Genomic DNA, 17,719 nt, shown 5'->3' on the forward strand with positions numbered 1-17,719 from the left:
TTTCAAATGAAGGCATCAGATGGTCGTTCATAGGCGAGTTGCATGGCTCCATGGATGGGGGGTTTGTATGAGCGATTGGTGGGAATTGTGAAGCGATCATGTAAAAAAGCTCCAGATCATGGATCAAATGTTGACAGTTTTAAAAGAAGTCGAATCTGTGGTAAATAAAAGACCCCTGGTGTATGTTGGAGATGATTTGAATCCTTCAATTTTCATTACACCAGGACACTTTCTGTGTTCAGTCCCCAAACAGGCATCCCTGAACTTCCATGTGATGAAAATGATCGAAATTATAAGCCAAGAGAAAGTACAGCCGAAAAATTACTTCACATTTGGAAAAAAAGGTGAAAAGCTTCTTAACAGTTTCTGGAAAATATGGAGCACCGAATACTTGTAAATAGCGTAAGAGAAAGGTTAAAATATCGTATAAAGTGTAATAGAGTACAGGTAACGTCGTTGATATTAAGCAAGACTTTCCTCGCGGGCATTGGAAGTTAGGATAACTTTCTCACTTAAGAGTTAGCAGACACGGTTCAGGTTCACTCTGCCCAAGTAACGATGGCCTCCGGAAAGGTTCTCAATATACCATTGAACTTGCTGTATCCAATTGAAGTGTCAAATTCACAAATACATTGGAATTGAAATCTGTGATAAAGTGTTGGATATACGCGAAAACTCAGACTCAATACCTATAAGGAAAGCTGCTCTGAATGCCAGACTATCAGTGAAAAACATGTTATAAAATAAATATCCGACTTTTTTCGCCAGGAGGGTCGCAGTCACTTACGCTTTGTGCGAATTTAAAGGGTTTTCCTTTTGTATACAGTCAGTTAAGTGCGAATAATATGGAGATAAAATTCAAACTTAAACCTGTGAAAAAGCGAATTATATTGCACAGAATAAATAGAAAGTTTGATTTTCGAGTTAATATATAATAATTCTAAATACTTGTAAATAATTTTTAAGTGAATCAAATGAAAAATAATAGCAGCCTTCTTTATGTGTTTCAAAAAATAGCAACATATATTGGAAGAAATAAACTTGTGATTTACTCTTTTCAGCTTACAATTATCTGATTAGTAAATTCGCCATGAAAAGTCGGTGCAATTGAGCGGTGTTGTAAAAATATATTCGTGCGACGGAGTAGTTGTATAAACACTGTTACTACTTGTTATTTCCACGTGTTTTTTTTAAATTGTAAATTAATATCTTATAAAGAGGACGTATAATTGCTGTGCTGAAATCATTTAAATTGTTTGAAAATGTTACATGTCTGTGACCACTGTAAGCGTGGATATACGTACAAGAAGACTTTGATACGCAATATAAAAGAAAAACACAGTGATATAAAATATTTTTCTTGTGCATTTGAGGATTGTAACAAAGAACTTATCAGACGTGGATAGATTATATTTCTTGAAAGTCCACAAACTGGAAGAAAATGCAGTCCGAAAATTAATGAGTAGTGGAAATACTTTAGTGAATTATTACCATCAGAAAACAGTAATGATGTCAGGAAATACTACCCCGAGGTTGAAGACATAAGCGACGAGGAGATGCCTGAGCTAACGTAAACGAATGTTGAGGGTGTATTAGATTATTCTGCGCTGACGGTTTATAGACAGAATATGCATAAAAAGGATTATGTAAGTACCAGCAGTAGTTCAGTTGAGCATTCTAGTGACAACGACAGCAGTAAAAGCATAAGTATAACCACTGGACGGATAGCTCAGTGGTTTGCACACTGGCCTTCCAATCCTGAGGTCGGGGGTTCGATCCCCGGCAGCTACTCGGGAATTTTCAGAAACGCTTTTCAGTGTTTCCCACTCAACTAGAGGTGTACTGGTCAGGAACCCAGGCAATCCTTGCGTGTATCAGTGCTATACACTGGGCACGTTTAAGAGCCAGGCTGTCTATTCGCAACGAGCTAGGCTAAGTTAGCCGGACACGCCTGTATCTGATTTCTGATCTCTCTGTCGTGGGGGCTTTGTCCCACTCTGTCCCTCTGGTAAGATCGCTCTGTGTCTGTACTAGTAGAGGATGAATTATGCGCCCTGTGTGGCTGCATTTGAACTATGTAAAGCGCCTTTGAACGTGAAATTGATCATAAAAAGGGCGCTATATAAATCTGGTGTAATAATAATAATAAGTGATTGTTATTCAGAAATTAGAGAGGAAAGTAGTTTCTTAGATGATTGTGCAAAGGAAGGGGTTGGTTTACTTGAAAGTGATATTGATTCATTGGAAAAAAATGATATTATAAACTCGGGAGAAGCGGTCGATAATTCCACTGAAAAAGATGGTGATAGTGTTCTATGGGAAATAGTAAATCAAATTCAGGTGAAAAAATTGATGAAGACAGTGACTGGGTGTATAATGATGAGAGTGAGATTGAGTTCCGAGATGATATTATTGAAGGTGAACCTGATGTAGATGAGATATTTGATGAAGAAAAAGATGATGATGAGAGTGTTGTTGATTATAAGTGTGCTGCTGATAATGAGCTGTATGATTATTTTTATAACCAAGAGCCAGAGGAGAGGTCTATTTCAGTTGAAAAAAAGAACTTTAAGAACAGAGGTGGAAGTATGGACGAGAAAGGGATATCTGTATGCGACTTACAGAGATGGAAAGTCAGTACAATAACATATTAAGATGACTTCCACAAGAAAATTCAATCTTAAGTGAAAAGTAGAAATTCAAAGTGTAAAACATTATATTTTATTGTTTTAAGCAAAGATATTGGATTCATGTTAAAGGTTAAAATTTTGCTAAAAGTTGATATTTTTCTCCCGTTAGGAGTATCGCATCATCATAATATTTACATTTACATGTATTTTAATTCACGCATACTGCAAGTGCGTCGGAATCAAACAGCAGGATGTATTAATAAAATTTATTAAGACTGTATTTGCTCTGATATCTCGGTAAAAGTACCCGTAACTGAATCTTTTGCATTCCACAGTTCAGAACGTAGGCTAGGAAAATATTCATTCTTGAACTTATAAGAAGTATATATTTCGTCTTTCAGGGTACCTTTTCCGTTTGTCAAAATTGATAACAAACAGATTGAACTTACAGACAAAAACGGCGGCCAATCTAGAATTCCTAAAAAAGCTGACACAGCCATTTACAAATCTTATTATCCAGGTATGTACTTAGTTCTTGTTCTCTTTTTGTTGGGTTTAACGGTCATACCGACACGATTGAAGTCCTGTGGCTATGTTTATCTGAAGACACCAGATGTCCCGCTTTGACCATTACTTTAGGCATGGGCGGGCACCTGCATATAACTATCGATTTTTCGTAGCCAAGCTGGATGGCTTCCACATACGCCAAGCGAGGTTTCGAGCCCACACTAATGAGTGACAAGTGACAAGTTAGATTCCCTAACCACTCGGCCTCGGAAGCCCCATTGGTCCTTAGATGCATTATTATTTCAATATTGCATCATATGATTTACCAGTCCCCGAAGCTTTCAGAGGTTTTTATCAATAACAAGGTGGAAGAAATAGGAAGAATTTTAACCACGGATTCAGTTTTGAATCATTTAGACTTGATAAGGCAACAGTAACACTATTCATAGTTTTAAATGAATTAGATGAACTATCTGTTCTAGCAGACGTCTACCTTTAACTGAGGTGAAACGTTTTGGTTGTTCATTTACACTACCTTTCTAAACCAGACTTTTGGCAATGTCTGCAATTCGTGTTTGTTAAGTTAGTTGGTTGGTTGTTGGTCTGCTTAAGAAGGTCGATTTTTATGTAGCATTTTCTGTGAGTCCATTCCCTTTCTTTCACTTCAACACTCCAGGTCTTTTTTTTAATTTGGAAGAGTTTCCTTGCAATACATTGATAACATTTGATGCAGTCAGGGAACACCAATATTTGATGTGATCTTAACTCACAATTTTATAACATTCATTTTGTATTATGATTATTATTATGATTATGATTGTAAATTCTATAATTACTATCAAAGTTTCAATTAGTATACCATATGTAGCAGTACATTTTATTATCTTGGTCATATGCGTACAAGTACAGAAGTGTTTGACAGAAATTATTCATCAAGTAATACAACCGAACACAATCCTAAAATAACAGATATGAAACGTAGAACTGCACTTGGTTTCTAAGTCATTCAGATTACCAAACTGGTTTCGCAAACATATACTTCATGTAAGTCTTTTTATACCAATATATACTGCGTTTATATGATTTCTATATAACGACAGCTCTTGGCAAGGATAGGTTATTATCGGATTCTTTTAAAATATTAGTGATTCGTTTTACAGTGCGGGGGAGATGATAATTTAGAACATAAATGACAACAGTTACTGCTTTAACTGTTTTGTTTTTACAAAAGTCAAAAAACATAATATTACATGAACATGACACGAAGCAGATGTTTATGAGAACTTATTACAGAGACACACGAACTAAGTTCGATGATAATATCAAGATGTGTGTTAATGACCCGAGGATGTACATACGCCTTTTATATCTTGAGCAATGAAACTGGTCCGTACAGTTGCTTAAAATTCTTTATCTTTATCTTGGAATAGCTCACAAGTTATGTTTATTTATTTTCTGTTATAACACGAAGCTGATTAGACCTTTTGCCTATAGCATTTGAGCACCATGAAGATACAACCAGACCGTCTGAACTAACTAACGTCCTAATCTCAGTTTAATGATGGATTACTATCACTCGGATCTTTGGATAGCTGCTATGAGAACGTTTTGTAATGCTCACAATAAACGATGTAGGAGACGATCACTCTATTGACACGATTCAGAACACGTACTGGTATCAAAGCCCTCTGACTCGGGTAAATCTTCTCCATAAGATATGGGCAAATCTTCTCAATAAGATGTGGCACGGGGTACATGTCAAGGTTACGGAAATGTCAATGTCAGATAAAATGTTAACTCTCTTGCCATTTGTTTTCATTATCAATATAGAAGTGTAAACCTAAAAAAAACATATAATGGTATCCCCATTACTAGCCTTATTTAGCTGAAGCTTTCAATGATATATTATAATAGCAACCAAAGAAGTGAAATACGGATCATCTATACTTAATACATGGTCCAGATATTGTCAAGTGATATCAAACGCATTGATGACAACTGCCTGCGTACCTGGCGATAAACGTAACATATTACACCATTCCTAGCAATATAAAAGCAAGTCTGCCACAAGTGGGGTACTGTATGTTACCTGACAAATAAGGAGATAGTCTTACAAACATCACAAGCCCATATTTTGTAACGTTTAAAAATACCAGTACTAAAATGCTCTGTCATGATTACTACCCAAAAATATGCCTATCTTTCGATCAAATTTGTTTTTTCTATAAGAGCAATTATTATCATTATTATTATTATTATTATTACTATTATACCAGATTTATTTAGCGCCCTTTTCATGATAAACACGTTCAAAGGCACTTTACATACAGCAAACGCAGCCACACAGTGCGCGAAATTCATCCTCTACTAGTACAGACACAGAGCAATCTGACCAGAGGGACAGAGTGAGATAAAGCCCCCAGAACAGACAGAGAAGAAAGTTTTAGATACAGACGTGTCCGGCTACCTTAGCCTAGCTCTTTGCAAATAGATAGTCTGATTCTTTAACGTGCCCGGTGTATAGCACCGATACACGCGAAGCCGTCTTTCCTGGGAAGAACCAGTACAAGCCTCTAGTTAGGTGGGAGACACTCAAGAGCATCTCAGAAATTTCCAGTGCCTGGATCGGGATTCAAACCCGGACCTCTGGATTGACAGTCAAGCGTGTTACCACTAGACCACCGGCCCACCTAAGCAATCAGGTTGTCTTTAATATGATTATGTGGTAGAGTAGTATAGAAGATAATTACACCTATATATCATATAAAGTCAGTCCCGCTATATTTGTATCTTGTAAAGATAAATCTAAATCTAGTATACAAAGCTGAGAAATCATACATCTTTATAGGTGCAGTTTGGTAGTTGTTGCTATGAATTTCGTCATGAACGTCTCTGCTATTCTTTATTGACAGGAATATATTTATTGCAGAATTCTTGTATACTTTATCACAGTTCTTTCTTTTATGTTGTTTGACAGCAATAAGGCACAATGTTAAATGCTTGGAAATATTGATAAGAGTACATTAACTAGAACTTCCTACAAAGATGCTTGTGTTATTTGGGAATCTCGTACACAATAGGTAACTTATCCGGCTTGTAATCAACTATTACTTCAAAAGGTACATTATAAGCTACATTGTCAAACTCAACGGATGGAGTCGCAACGTATGACCTGATATTAGTTAACTTTTAAACTACATTTTTGTCAGTCCCTTGTTTCCCCAGTACACGTTTAAATCCAGTACAGAAAAGGAGGATTATTTAAAATTGTTTCAAGATCTTAAAGCGCTCTGCACTCACTCTTATTGATAGATTTATTTGTGTGTGTGTTGTTTTTTTTTTTTAATATATTCCACACTGTATGGTAACTACAACGGTAGACATGTGTTTGGATTTGATCAACATGGCCGCTCAAAACAAAAACAAAAAACAATGGAACGTCATGTAAGTTCTTAAAGATATTTACTACGTCTTGCTATGTTTTGTTACCAAACTCTATTCAGTAACCCTGTTAATGTCCAAAGAAATAATCGCCGGACTGACATGGTGATCGGAATCGTATTTAGCTTAAATGTATCATATAAACTCATGGAAATTGTTCAGTATCGCGCCAGATGTTCCAAAATTTCATATTTAATATCTTTAAAATCAAAATATTTGAACTAATTAGACGCCAATATACGTCATGATAATCTTTAGTATAAGTATGCATACAAAGCACATAAGATTCAAAAGGACACAAAACGTACAGTGTAGTTAAAACAAGTGTACACCGGTTTGGATTACTTAATCTTTTTGGATGTTTGCGGTTTGGACTAACTTTTATCTGCTAATTTTAAAACAATGTTTCTAAGTAATGTTTTCATATTTTACAATGGTACATGTGCCTTCCGGCAAACCAAGCATGTCATCAAGCATTCTTTTAGATTATTTTAAATGTATATGATTATAAAATAGGGCTGTATACTTTAAAGATTTAAAAAACAAATTGTTGGGTTTAACGCCAAACCGACACAATTAGGCGACTTCCAAGCGTTGATGGTGGAAGAAGACCCAGGTGCCCCTCCGTGCATTATTTCATCACGAGCGGGTAGAACCACAGACCTTCCTTAAGCCAGCTGGATGGCTTCTTTACATGAAGAATTCAACACCCTGAGTGAGGCTCGAACCCACATCGATGAGGGGCAAGTGATTTGAAGTCAGCGACCTTAACCACTCGGCCACGGAGGCCCCACTTTAAAGAAAAACACGCATATGTTTATCAATATAAATGTTATTTTTTCTAGTGTATTTAATCAATCTGATCTTACTTACTGCTAAAAATTTTGAAATCAGTCTTTTAAACCCATTATTTTATCTGGGGACCAAACGCCGCTCTTCATGGAATTACACGCCTCAACACGTGTATCATTGAAGGTTCCATGTTCACCGCCGTTTGAATACATCTGCGGATGTCTCTAAATTGCTTTTTGTACTTTTAGCATATGTAAATGTTGAGTTCTGCTCAACCCGGGGCTAGAGGGCGTGGACGGTAGCATGCATTTCCACTACCGTCCATGAACAGGCTCAGTCAAACCGAGCCTGCAACATTTTCGTTTTTGTTGTGTTGAGCGACCTGTGAAGTTTCCACTTTTCTCTATTTTAAGAATTCTTGAAATGAGTATACACATATCACTGCAGATGACCAGAACAAATATGTTAAAACTGAACAAATGATCAATGCATGCTGAGGATTGCTTCAGTTCGCAACACATTGACAAACACCTCACAAGTAAAATTTGCGTTAGCACTTGTCCAAATAAACATCCTCGTGGAAGGCATAGATCTATGATCTGCAAATACGTTAAGCGAAAGGTTTAATAGTGTTTGCTATACACTGGTACGCCTTATCACCTTTGAGTATGTACTGACAGGTATATACCCCAGTAGTGGTTTTGCTAATGACAGTTCTAAGGCGACTCCCAGATATTTGTTTGTTTCATTCCTTCACGTTACATACACTTTAAAGTATGTCTATTTATTTTGAGTATAGTTTAATGAATTACACATCATGCGTACACTGCTGTAGGCTTACGTGTTCTTCTCCTGTTGGATATGTTTCCCTTTTTATAATGTCTCAAGCTTTTCTCAGGTAAATTTCCAGTCTAACTCACCAGTGGGAGAGGAATGGCCACGAAAAGCAATGGTCAACACCATACATCTTTGTTGGAAATTCAAACGCACAGGCCTAGTACTACGTAAGATAGGCTGCAAGTGCAAGAATACATAATATTGTTTATCATGCATAATAGTTAGTTAAATAGTAGGGCCACATTAAAAACTTTGTTTCCTGTCTCCCGGTCTTACATTTCAAAACAGAGCTTTCAAAAGGAATTACATTGTATATTTCACTTGCATGTTTAATAATATACTGACTTTTGTTCTGATTTCACGACTGTTTATATACATCTCGATGAAAAAGGTTAAATAACAAGTTTAATGGGGGTTACAAAGATCGAATATTCAAATGCCATGTCACGAAAGAAAGCTAACTGAATGAATCAATGACATAAACAAGTACAAAAAAGTCAGCACTTTGGTAAGACGTATGTTTTAGTCATAGAAATATATCGTCTTTTGATGCTAAATAAGATACCAGCTTACATACATGAACTGTACCATAACTTGCTAGGTCAAAATAGCGACATAATTTCTTTGAAAAAGCAGGAGAATCTTGGAGCCTGTGCACTGCATATCAGATCATCAAAGTGAACACGTATTTGAAGTTTCATTTCATTCTTAAATGTGATAAGAGAGATACATGCTTACATACCCCAGTATTCGTTAGCTCAAGGAAGCGGCATAACTCTGCAATGAAGTTAAAGTCAGACTTGCAGGTCCTTACTTTGCATGTCAGATCGTCACAGCGAACAGTGTGTGAAGTTTTAATTCATTCTACCTATCAACTGAGTATTAAGATACCTGCGTACGTACAAAACAAAGTTACAAAATTCAATTTGGTTAATCGGGAAAAGGGTCATACCTTTGTAAAAATGCAAACTAGATTTAGGAAACACGTGTATTGCATATCAGGTCATCAATTTGAGCAATTTAGTTTCAATAAATTCCCACTAGTCATTGCTGATATAACATCTTACAAATAATTAACAGACGCGAAAGCCGACGAAAGGATGCGTGCATTCTTCAAGTAGTCGAGGTAAATCGTCTTTTGGAATGGTGTATAGGGGATGCTATTACGTTGGTATGGGAAAGGGCAAACAAACGTTTTTGTTTATTTTAGGCCTATTTTCTAGGCAATTAATGATTCCTCTTGTAAACAAGCAGTTTACAAATGGGATGACCAAATGAACATTTATTTTAAAAGAATTTAAATCAAATCACCCTCGAGACAGTAGATGGAACCGAGGGATTTAAAAACGAACAAATTGGGTATCTAGCGGCCTGGCCCTCAAACGCACTTACGCTGCTTTTTTAAATTAGTTTTAATTTACCTGTCAGGATATTATAATTATATAGTGATTCATTTTCAAAATGTTCCCGGAAATAAGTTCGTTATCAAATGTAACACGTTTTCATGAACCGGTAACAAAACAATAATTACAGTAGGTACAATGTTAATTATAAATCGTTTATACACAGTTCTTCCTTTTACCTAAGATATTTAGCTTTAAAACTTTCAGTTTATTTCTTTCCCTAGATTTTATGCAATCCATACAAAGGTTACGTCTGATATCCCAGAAATGAATGAAGGAGATAGATATGGTTGTATCTGATTTTATTAACCTTGATACCGATCTTTCGTGCAGAAATGTGAATTAAGTTGCTGTCCAAACCGGTGCATATGCTAAATCCAAACTGTTTACAGTTTTTCAATCGCTTGTATCCAAACCGTTACACACTTGATACATGTGATTGACTTCGGATAGTATTTTTTCGCAAAATATTTATAATTTCAGTTAAGAGACCGATGACAAGATATGTGAAAATGTTTCGTCTTTCTTCTCTGATGATACAATTGCAAGCATTTTGATAACATCATTTAAAAATTTCGATTTCGTTTCTTGATTCCATAATCTGAACGTTTTTATCACCTAGTAATTAAAACTGGAATGATTTGAACTTTTTATATCGGATCACTTGCACCTTAGAATGAAAACTGAAAATGTAATATTTTTTTATGCAAAAAATACGTGTTTAATCGTAGAAAGTATCAAAACGTACGTTACGTTTTTGACATTTTTTACTCGGGAGAGGCCATATTGACAGATCCAAACACACGGCTACCGGTGTAGTTACCATACAGTGTTCCATGTTGCCTTAACTTTCTTCAGTTCATTAGGGAAAAATGACCCACCTGACAAGGGCAAATAAGTAGGCTACAAAAATTGGATCTACTAAGAATATCTATGGTTTCTTTCTCTTTGTAATTTGACTACAATATAAAATGTATTGTTCAAAATCTCTAATAGACCTAGGCCTACTTTTGTAATGTTTCGGACAAAAGATAGAAGGACGGAATGTCAGATCGGCTTATAAGTCGAGGAATGGACAAAGATATTTAAAACTTCAGTAGTCCCAATCTGTGACTCTAGTTACCTCCCTCGACGGTCTGATCACAGTCACAAGCAAAAGCTAATCGGCGTAGGTTTCAATTTGAGGAATTTCAGTCTTTCAGACAGTATTGCTAGCTACGATTAAAAACATTTTTCTGAATGGCAAAGTTAATCTTGCGCATGGTCTTATGTAATACGCGTTTGTCATGTCATTAGCACTTCGCAGTGCCTGAAGAAAGTAATTCGCTGACAATCGTTTGCCATTGGTGACGTCATAGCTTTATTACGTCACTGTTGGTGCATTTCATTCCGGTACCGGATAGCAGTTGGAGAAATGGAGAAAACAACTTATCATGCTAAATGTAGATCGAAGTGAAAACTTCTGTGGACAAAAAGAGCACGACTAAACACAGTGCTAAATGTCGTATGTTCATGCATATATTTAGCCTAACGTTTCTGTTCGCGAGGTAAGCATATTAGATCTAGATCTACCTTAATCTACTATAAGTGGATAATTCTGTTTCTTTCTTTTCTCAAACTCCGGAGTTAGGATGATAATGTCTTTAGAGATGGTACCTAAGGGTACTTATTTAACGATAACAACAACAAATCAAGTGCAAAGCTTATCTCACGCTAGCAATATTTTAACATAGCACCGTACAGTAAATACTTAAGTAGGAACTTTTGACAGCGAAACCGGCTTCGTTATTTTAATGGATTAGCTAATAAAGGTGATTTTCATTTCTATTCTTTATAACAAACACAACCATTTCATTTATACTAAAGAACGTCTGCATTATATTAACAGAAGTTTCTGTAACGTCAGATTCCGCAAGGTAAATGCGATTCCGCACGCCTCAGTCAATATGCAAATTAGGTACATTTGTAAACACAAAGTGCATATCATAAAAAGTGAAATAACTTCTTTCGGCACAGTTGTTGGTATGGGTTTAGTGTGACCATCAGATAGAATATACATTTTTATATCGCTCTGTTTTTAACTCATACATTTTGAGACCTTGATTATTCTTTGCAAATGAATTTTGTAAAATGTTGAGGGATTCGATGTCGTAATATTCTTATAGTCTATTTATATTTTTTCTTACGAATAATGTTTTCTTTCCTATGATCATACAGTACCTGTAAATTATCAGTAGTACTAAATAAATAAAATTGTCTTTGAATTATTTCGTTCGAAAATGGAAGATAATGCTCAACTTTTTTGTTTGAAGGATTATTCATAGATCTTGAAGTAAACTATATTTTTGGGAAACACATCCGAATCTATGCGTACTTTGTTCACACAATTAAATATTCCTAGAAGAGTTATCTGTCACTGGCTTCACTTTTCCAAGTAGGACCAAATTTTTCGGATTAACTATTGCCTTTCAGCATGAAAGTTAAACCGTTATATAATTCAATTACTGAGGTACTCCGGTATTAAGTTTTCAAAAGAAAATAATATCAGATGCAATTTGAAATTTTGGGTACCATCTCTAATGTCTAACCATTACACCTGTCCCCAGACACGACTAGCGTATATCAGACTGAAATAAAATGAAAGTGATAATTACGTCACGAGTTGGTCTACAACAATATATATATAGATCTACCCGCCGAAATGTGGGAAGTCATTTTGTGAATCTGGCATGTAAGTGTGTATGCTCAACTAGCTCTACTCAAGATACATGTTACATAAAAGGCGTATTAAATGTTTCAGGTAGACAAGAAGGTCATGAATAAATCAATGATAAAGCATTGTTGTGGAAATACTTCAGAAAACTGGAATACGTCCGGACACCGGAATTATTCATACACGGCCACCGAGCGTGTGTGTCAGAAATGTAAGTAAACATGTGTTGTTTTTTTAACTTAGATCTATATCATTTTGATTTCATCACTAAAAAGACGTATTCTGTAAATGAGTGTTAAAATAATAAGTTGATTGTATTCATTCTGTTTCAATGAACGTCAAATTTACAATAAATATATCATAATGTGACAGAACAGCGTATAACTGACAAGGGGAGGGCCCCCGATAATGTTGTTATAACTTCTGGTCCAACCCTTTTGTATATTTACATTCATGTATGCTTGTTGTATGTGTGTGTATTAAATATGTATATATATACAATAAAATATGATTAAACTAAATTGACAAGTCTTTAATAAATTCCAACACACAGTGAAGTAGGCTGAAAAGTAAAATGATTCATTTATGATATACTTATAACTTGGCATTTAAATTTTATTTTACAGGTAAATTCCTTTTTGAGGGTGTGTCATGGAGTGATACAACAATTGGTATAGTCTTACTGGTCATCGCCTTGGTAATGCTGTGTGTTTGCCTTGTTCTCATTGTAAAAATCCTTCATTCCTTTTTGAAGGGTAAAATAACCTCGTGGCTTAAAATGTTTGTCAATGCCGACTTTCCGGGTAATTTTGCCTATTTCACAGGATACCTAGCTATTTTGGTAGGCATGGGACTTACTATTCTCGTACAGTCTAGTTCTGTATTTACATCGGCTTTAACGGCATTGGTTGGAATTAGAGTCATATCGGTTGACAGAATGTACCCATTGACCCTTGGAGCTAACATAGGCACAACTACAACAGCCCTGTTAGCTGCCCTTGCACAAAGTGCAGAAGATATTCCATTAGCTTTACAAATATCGCTGTGTCATTTATTATTCAATATTTCGGGCATGCTTTTGTTTTTTCCTATACCTTACCTTCGGTTTCCGATACGAATGGCAAAGGCTCTTGGAAATGTGACCGCAGAATATCGGTGGTTTCCGATAGCCTATTTATTATTTGGATTTTTCTTACTTCCGGGTGCGGTTTTAGGGTTATCCCTTATCAGCTGGGAAGTAATGGCTGCGGTGTGCAGTCCGATTGCGTTTCTCTTAGTTGTTATAGTTGCAATTAATATTTTACAAAATAAAGCACCAACATGCCTTCCAAATGTTTTAAGAACATGGGCATTTTTGCCAGAGCCATTGCGTTCATTAAAGCCAATAGATCGTCAGTTACAAAAACTGAAAATATTTTGTAATTGCTGCTGTCGGAGCAAGGAGGCTAATACTGAAACGAATGTGACGGGAAAGGACAGAGCTGAATATACAAAATTTTAGTGATACATGTTTACATATTGCAGTGAAGATGATGAATGTAGCTGTAGCTTGGCATCCATTTTCTAGAGTTCAGGAGTATATCTCGCTCCCATTTTCCAAGACAATTTTGAAATTCTACATACTTTTGCAGTTTTCTTGATTATATATTATTCACAACAACTGTATTTTCGACGTTTTCTGGAAAATTAGGTAAACTGTTTTGCAATGTAAATTATCTTTTGTAAAACAATTATTTAAACCTATTATTGTTGTTTTCATAGGAACCACGATTTCAGTTAGAGCTTGTATTGTGTATATATTTCTTTGCCATAGTGTATCATATATCAAATATTATGCTTAATTTTACATTCATCCAATACAATGTTTAAACATTAAAGACCTACCACGACTTAGTGACCTACTTCCCCTTCCCCCCCCCCCCCCCCCCCCCCCGCCATACACACAAAAACTTCATGAAAATCATTCTTATAATACAGGTACTTCGGGTGGAAAATGTAGGCCCTACCTGAATAAATGTGTTTTCACAACTTTATCTGCAAACTTGTTCTGCCAATCTCTTGCATTAAAATGTTAAGATATTCTTGCCTACCTAGCAGGGAAAGTTTACATTAATCCGAGCACGCGCCGGGGATAGATATTCCTGTCTTTCCCTAGGGAAAAGCCTTGTCTAAAATAGCGTGCACTAAGGTGACGTCCCGTAGTACTGGTACCATTGTGACGTTTATAAATAATGTCAGGAAATACCCAAACATATTTGTCTCCACGATCTTTTTTGAACATGATAGGCAAGAAAAATTATCTAACATGTCTGCCTGTGTAAGACAGCTGTTTTCCCTACCCTCGGGACAGCACGGATAAAAAACCTCGCTAACGCTCGGTTTTCCATTCCACACTGTCCCTCGGGTAGGGAAAACCCCGTCTTACACAGGCAGGCATGTAAGATCCTTATATTAAACACATTGTCTTGGCCTAATATATGTCACTGTCAATTTGAAACTAAATTCTTGTATATCTCATATTTTCATGCAAATCATATATAAATACCATCATGGAAATACAAAAGAATAAAATTATTTTGTGGTGCCTTTTTAAACACATTGTCTTGGCCTTATACTGTATATGTCACAGCAAATTTGTAAGTAGATACTTGTACTTACCACATTTTTTCATGCAAATCATGTATAATTACCTTCATGGAAATACAAAGGAATACAGTTCCTTGTGGCGCGTCTTTAATAAAAGCATTGCCCGGCCATAGTTTTAGGATTGATTGATTTATAGATACTACCAATTTTATACGAAAATAAGAAACAAAACAATAAATTAGAAACCAGAGAAAAACACACTTACAGAAAGTATGTAATGCGAACTAAAAAAATGGGGATAGAATTCTCGACGAAAAGGTATAATACGACCGTAACCGCTCGGCTAACGAACGTAAACTTAGTTTATTACATGAGTACCTATAAATAGTAACAATTTTGTGCTGAAAATGCACCTATTATCACATTGCGTCATGCATTATCTCATTATCATAATTAGCCCCGGGGCCTTTATCGATAATGGCCCTGACGTGAGCGTGGGGAATTAACGTCCGTAAACAGAAATGACGTCATGGCGTTTCATGGAGGTAAAACAGCGAATATTTCAGTTTTAGTTTTATTATCTTGAGCGTAATGTCGTATTCTTCGTGAATTATCTTATTATTAACCCTAAATTATGTTATAAGCAATATGGCACAACTATCAAGGCATTTGATTTAATACATTATATAGTCCTTCATAATATAGAAACTGAAAAGCTAAAAGTTATTATGCCAGTAGATGATAGTACCCATAAAAATGACACACTAAACTTTTCTTACTTTGTTATTGGTAAACATGTAATAAGCAGGTAAATACATGGGAGAGTGGTGCCTTTGCGTGATAATGGTCCTGGAAGAAGAGAATAGTCCCCTCGGACTATTATCACGTTGCCAGGGCCATTATCACTCAAAGAAACCGCTCTCCCATTTATTAAACTATACGTATTGACTTGATTTTATGGCTTCTGTTTTGTTTTCACTTCTAAACGCCATAATACTGTGCGCTACCTATAAATCGGTTTTGAGGTGTACTTTTAATAATGGAACAGTCCGTTATTTAGGTAGAGTTATTCAGTACGATTGTGGTAAATCATGCTGACTTCCCTAATTGATAGACGAGTATATAAACTGAACCACCAAACAATTGCTGCCCACGTGATTATAGCGTCTAAGATACTATCGCTTCTCGTTCTTTATCTTCCCTCCTACAAGATTCTTGCATTTCTATTGATCAGTAGACGTCACGTGGAGACAGGATATATTCCATATCCTGCTGATACATTTCAGATATGAATTTTGATTATAAACAAAATGGCTGCCGCATCGCTAGCGTTTTTGAATCAAGTCAGATTATAAGTAGCCTGGGAAGCCGCCGTTGATAATATTATTTTATTAGTTTATTTTACATTTACATAAATATACATATAAAAAACAATAAAACTACATGTAAATGGCCGTTCATATAATGAATTATAAGAGACTATATAAATATCATATCACATTTCAACTATACAATAATAGCACTTGCAGAGTGTCTTGATACGTTGCAGCGTTAAGCAACCCCAAATGACACCCCACCACACAGTCCAGCGACTATCGATGAAAGCGCACAACAACTGTTTTTGCAACTGTTTTTGCTATGCCCTTCCATCAACAGAAGCACAACCCCCTGGCAACCCACCTCAAAACCCCGTCCCACGTTGCAACACTACAAGATCAGTGATCTTACATTATTAAAAGTCAGGCAAGCTGTGTTAATCCTACTATTGATTTCATGGTTAAAAACTGTCATAGAAAAGTACATTAAAACACCGAGTTGAAAAAAAAAGACTTGCCAAATTAAGGAACGTCTTAAGAATTTTATCATTTTAGACAAGGCCTAAAATGAACTGATTAGCACAGCCTGCATGCATTCTTATCAACGATTTATTTGTAAAAAATGCAGATAGTATTTCTTCAGAATGCAGGTCTTGAAAACCTGGAACTACTTCGTTTGCTTTTTCAAACATAATCAATCTTAAGTCTTCATATAGTGAACATTCAAGAATAACATGTCTCTCATCTTCTAAAATCTGACAAAATGGACACAAGCGCTGATCTAAAGATAAACCTTCATATCTTCCGGTCTCAAGTCTGATTGGTGCCACACCACATCTAAATTTACAAAAGGCTGAACGATGTTTTAAAGGCAAAAGAATATTACAATATTTCTCCACTACGTACTCTTGTTTAAAGGTACAATATGTTTTAAGCCTATTACCTCCCCTTCGCGAGGGGCCAGTGACAGAATTGATTTTCAACAACCATTCATTTTTAAAATGGTCTAACAAACACTGCTCAACTGACTTAACAAACAAAGACAAATATCAAACAGGGAATGCCACGCACCAAAAACGTTACTCAAGTAACACTTTAGATAAAGGCCTGCCAATATCAGTATACGTTTCAATTGTTTTCTAACAATAAAGTACCAATTGTTAATTCTGTCAGGTCTGGAGCTCGCCCAGAGTGATATCCGTTTATTCAGTCTAGAACTATTTGTACAAGATATTCGAGCCCAATAATTAGCAATTACTTTCCATTGTCGGACATATGGAGGTGACCAACCCATTTCTCCGTATAACGCTGCTACTGGCGTATACCTACCAACGCCTAAGAAAAACCTCATTGCCCCGTTTTATACAGCTTCAATGCATTCAAAGGATTTAGTTCCCCAAATAGAAGCCCCATACGCTATAACAGGCCAAACAACTGCATCATACATTTTTGTATACACATTATAAACCACACCCCCTATATGCTTGTATTTAG

At 35.9% G+C, this 17,719-nt stretch overlaps 1 protein-coding gene across 4 annotated transcripts in view; it reads left to right on the forward strand.

Annotated features, from left to right (window-relative positions):
• The window catches only part of LOC123527150 (sodium-dependent phosphate transport protein 2B-like), a 56,515-nt gene extending 41,632 nt beyond the window's left edge, over positions 1-14,883 (forward strand). For all 4 annotated transcript variants that reach the window (XM_053520154.1, XM_053520160.1, XM_053520163.1 and 1 more), the window contains 3 exons: positions 3,032-3,150; positions 12,411-12,534; positions 12,950-14,883. In XM_053520154.1, the coding sequence (XP_053376129.1) occupies positions 3,032-3,150; positions 12,411-12,534; positions 12,950-13,824 (1,118 nt within the window). In that variant the 3' untranslated portion in view covers positions 13,825-14,883. The remainder of the gene's footprint in view (positions 1-3,031; positions 3,151-12,410; positions 12,535-12,949) is intronic.
• Positions 14,884-17,719: the final 2,836 nt, after the last annotated feature.

Source organism: Mercenaria mercenaria, chromosome 1 (genome assembly GCF_021730395.1).
Source record: "Mercenaria mercenaria strain notata chromosome 1, MADL_Memer_1, whole genome shotgun sequence".
Taxonomy (NCBI): Eukaryota; Metazoa; Mollusca; class Bivalvia; order Venerida; family Veneridae; genus Mercenaria; species Mercenaria mercenaria.